At 43.3% G+C, this 4504-nt stretch overlaps 1 protein-coding gene across 1 annotated transcript in view; it reads left to right on the plus strand.

The window, feature by feature from the left end:
• SLC25A43 (solute carrier family 25 member 43) overlaps nucleotides 1-2402 on the plus strand; it is a gene marked incomplete at its 5' end in the record, with an annotated part of 40247 nt that extends 37845 nt beyond the window's left edge. Inside the window, 2 exons of the mRNA XM_012809650.2 lie at nucleotides 1173-1307; nucleotides 2089-2402. Coding sequence (XP_012665104.1) covers nucleotides 1173-1307; nucleotides 2089-2289 — 336 coding nt within the window. The remainder of the gene's footprint in view (nucleotides 1-1172; nucleotides 1308-2088) is intronic.
• Between the last annotated feature and the right edge of the window lie 2102 nt (nucleotides 2403-4504).

A 4504-nucleotide genomic window follows, 5' to 3' on the forward strand; every position in this document is an offset into this window, starting at 1 on the left:
TTGGTATTATGCATTGTACTGTAACTTCCTGTCTGTTACATTTTCACCAGCCATGGTTTTGAATTATTTCAGTTTATGTGTGTCTACCCGAATTTCATCTCATGTTCTTTTTTATATTCTTATTTTTTTTTTTTTTTTTTTTTTTTATTTATTTATTTTTTTGGCCGGGGCCGGGTTTGGACCCACCACCTCCCATATATGGGGCCGGCTCCCTACTCCTTGAGCCATAGGCGCTGCCCTAAAATTCTTTTTTTTTGGCTGGGTCTGGGTTTGAACCCACCACCTCTGGCATATGGGGCTGGTGCCCTACCCTTTTGAGCCACAGGCACCGACCTAAAATTCTTTTTTCTAAAGGACAAAAAAGTTAGTTTCTGAGATGGAGCATTTTGTGAATAACAGGGTTCAGTCAAGATAGTTGAGAAGGTGGCAAGGAAGTCCATGGGGTGACTGAGGAGAGGGTGGCCAAAGTGGTATGAAGGTGAGGTCTGGACACGGCATGTGGCAGGGGTTGTCTCTGTAGATGCTGAAGTTACCTGAGATAATGGTGAAGCTGGGAGAGGGAGAGCCACCAAGCGTCACTGTCTTCAGTGAATATGATAGTAGCCAGGAGGTCAGGAAGTAGATGGCAGCAGGACACAGAGTGTGGTTTAGTGACATGAGCCGTAGTTAAGCACTTCTGGTATGAGAGTGAAGGAGGCTGGAAAGTCTGAAAATAAAAGCAGTTAACTAGACAAATGTCACCATCGCTCTGCTCTGTGACATCTGTGATGTGGAGAAATGAGCAGCTCCTTCTTAGGAGCTTCACAGAGGAGGAACGTGTTGAGACAAAGAAACTGGAGAACGCTAAAAAATGTCAAGGCCGCAGGAGCGCGTTTATCATGGTGAGAAGCCGTAGGCTGGGAGGAAATGTAAGTATGAAATCGAGTCTGTTCCCAATGCCTGCTTCCTTCCAGGCAAAAATCAATCACAAAAATTTGAACAGAGTGTCATGATTCTATGGCATGTTAATATTTATTCTAAGCCCATGGAATACGGAGAAGCCTGCAGCAGCCATTCTCTGCCACCAGCGTGGCCAGGACCATAGCACACATACTTCAGACCTTGGTTACTTTGACTCGGGCATTTCTTTCCTGGTGTTTAAATCACTTCCTCCACCTTCTCTGTCCGGCCAGGCTCAGAGCCCCTTCCTTCCCCGCTGCGGAGGAATAGATGTCCATTTCTCAGGAGCAGCGGACTGCTTCCGGCAGATAATGAAGACCCAAGGAATACTGGGGTTCTGGAATGGATTGACAGCCAACTTACTGAAGGTGACACCCCTCTACCTCTCCTAATCTACCCTCTTCCTTTGTCACCTCCCACTCCTGCCAGAGTTTGCATTAAACCCCCCCTCCTGCACTAATGGTAGCAGAGGGCCTGTGAATGCAGTCTGGCTGTCAGCCTTGAAGAGAGGAGGCCCTGTGCGATGGTGAGGTATCTTATACCCCATGTGAGAAGAGCTGAGCACTTAAGGTAGAGATTCCTAAGGTGGGGTTCATGGACCCCTAAGGGGAACCTAACCCTATCCTAAAATTATATGCAAAAATGTGTGTGTGTGGTGTGTGTACATATTATGTGTATCACATTCCCAGAATGTGGAGCTTCACAGAGGATGAACCTGTTAAGACAAAGAAACTGGAGAACACTTAAAAAAGTCAATTCCAACACTAAAAAGAATTCCAAGACCATAAAAAGGGTTAAGAACTCTGGACTATCCTTGTACTAGCTGGCTTGTAAATGATTCCAGCCAGGGCCGGCATATATTGACAAGTAGTGTGGAACCGTCCACAGGCATATGAATGCAGAGCCAGTGCTTCCCCAGAGCGTGTCCTTCTGTCACTCTGTCATTCCTCCCCTACCATACACACCGGGGCAGCTTTCCTTTTGCCATCTTCCCTGATTCCAGAGAGTTACCATGTTTTATTGTTCACAGTGGTTGTCTCGGTTACCCTGATCCAAGTGCATTGCAGACACATTGATGTTTTCTTTTTTTTTTTTTTTGATGTTTTCTTTTTAAGAGTTTAACATGATTTTCATTTTATGTTTTAACAGATAGTTCCATATTTTGGAGTTATGTTTAGCACCTTTGAGTTCTGCAAGAGAATCTGTCTTTACCAAAATGGTTACATTGTATCTCCTCTGAGCTACAAATTGACCCCAGGAGTGGATCAGAGTTTGCAGCCCCAGGAATTACGGGAATTAAAGAAGTTCTTCAAAACTGGAAAACTGAAGTCTAAAAAGCCAACTCTGTAAAACGGAATGAAACTAGAAGTGCACGGACTAAAGGCATGTCACAGTCATAGATCAATGTAGCCTCTTAACTGTGCACATGAGGAGGGGCGAGAGGCCGCTCCTGTCTGCCGCTCCTGTCTGAGCTCAGAGCTCCCAAATGATGCCCTGTGAACACCTGCACCATGAGGTTTCCCAGCACCACTGTGTCATGATGACATTCCACTGGATTATAACCAAGACTTAACAGTAAAAAAAATGTGCTCTTTACACTCCAAATAGAAACAAGACAGACACCAAAGCAAGGGCATTGCTGTGACACCTCAAAGCAACATGTAGTTAAAGTGGCTGAGTGCATACCACGTGGTGAGCCTAGCCCCAAGGTCACTCCCAGTCGATGCAAAACTGGCACGGTCCAATGTCAGCCTAGTTTCACTCAGTTCTGACCTGAAGCTTCACAGTATCACTGTTCTTAACTCATAACCTTTGCTGACTTCTGAGTGCACACACCACAGTGTAAATTATACCTTATCAGAAACTAAATGAAAATATTTAACATTTAAAAGCTGTTACTATTGGCTGGGTGCAGTGGCTCAAGCCTGTAATCCTAACACTGTGGAAAGCGGAGGAGGGTGAATTGCTTGAGCTCAGGAATTCTAGACCAGCCTGAGCAAGAGCAAGACCCTGTCTCCATTAAAAATAAAAAACTCACTCAGCATTGTGGTAGGCACCTGTAAGTCCCAGCTACTGAGGAGGCTGAGGCAAGAGGATCACTTGAGCACAGGCATTTGAGATTGCTGTGAGCTGTGCAGGCATGGCACGCTAGCCTGGGGCAGCAGAGTGAGACTCTGTCTCAAAAAAAACAAAAGTTATCGCTATCTTAGTACAACCATCCCTCTTTGTTGAAATTTAAAGCATCCCAAGGTCAGAATCTTGTGTTACAAGAGGGTAGTTTTTACTGTGATTGCTTAACTATGTATCCAATGGCATTCTTTGGAATAAAGTCCTGTATAGTTCAAGTGGCCTGAATTCTCTGCCTTTGTAACTTGCTTTGCAAGCTTACCTTGAAGATAAATTATTTAATCAAGTTATTCTCACAAGATGTCCCAGTTGCCTAGAAAGGATCAATTGTAACATTCGACACACGTACCAAAAACATGTGACTGATTAAAAACACTTTGGGCTAAATACGTGTACTAATTTTTAAAAAAAAACAAAATTAAGGATTGTTCCACCTTGGGAATTCTATGTAAAGTTTATATAACTGTACCTTTTGAATAGTGTCTATCTGTGCATTTAAGAATATATTAACAGGCCAGCCGTGGTGGCTCATGCCTGTAATCCTAGCACTCTTAGATGCCAAGGCAGGATCACTTGAGCTCACAAGTATGAGACCAACCGAGCAAGAGTGAGACCCCATCTCTAAAAATAGTGGGATGTTGTGGTGGGCACCTGTAGTCCCAGCTATTTGTGAGGCTGAGGCAAGAAAATCGCTTGAGCCCAAAAGTTTGAGGTTGCTGTGAGCTATGATGCTGTTGCACTCTATGGGGGCAAGAAAGTGAGACTCTTGTCTCAAAAAAATAAAAAATGTATTAATGTCTAACATTAAGTTAAAGTTTTGGTATGTTGTAAGTATATTTTTCCTATTTTATTTTCCAAAGAAAAATGATATATCAGTCTCTTATCATTAATCTGAGTTATAAACCTGTGGTTAAATACACACTGGCCCAATCTTTAAACTCTCAGAACCTTGTCCTATTTAAAGATACCAGCATACCTTACTTGCCTCACTGCTGTGGCAGACTGTTTTATGGGGAATGGCAGTTAACACAGACATGAAAATCTCATCTGTAGCCCAGTCTGGTAGAGTTTGAGGGGCAGAAAATTCTTCACCCAGAGTGAATATTCATATGTGTTACTTTTCATTTTCCTTGAAACAACTTCAAAAAGTTCTGAGAATTGTAAAACTTTTTTTTTTCTTAATCTAAAATCCTAACCTCAGGTTATTCACATCATAGTAGTATCTTCTGTATGTTGTATAAGTGTTATGAAACAGAGAGCTAAGCTCTTGCCACTGTCGCACATAGGAATGTTTTCTGAGCTATAGTTTTGTTTTGTTTTGTTTTGTTTTTTGAGACACCCTGGGCAGAGTGCCGTGGCACCACAGCTCACAGTAACCTCCAACTCCTGGGCTCAAGCGAGTCTCCTGCCTCAGCCTCCCAAGTAGCTGGGACCACAG

Source organism: Otolemur garnettii, unplaced genomic scaffold, assembly GCF_000181295.1.
Source record: "Otolemur garnettii isolate 467f Iridium unplaced genomic scaffold, OtoGar3 scaffold00110, whole genome shotgun sequence".
Taxonomy (NCBI): domain Eukaryota; kingdom Metazoa; phylum Chordata; class Mammalia; order Primates; family Galagidae; genus Otolemur; species Otolemur garnettii.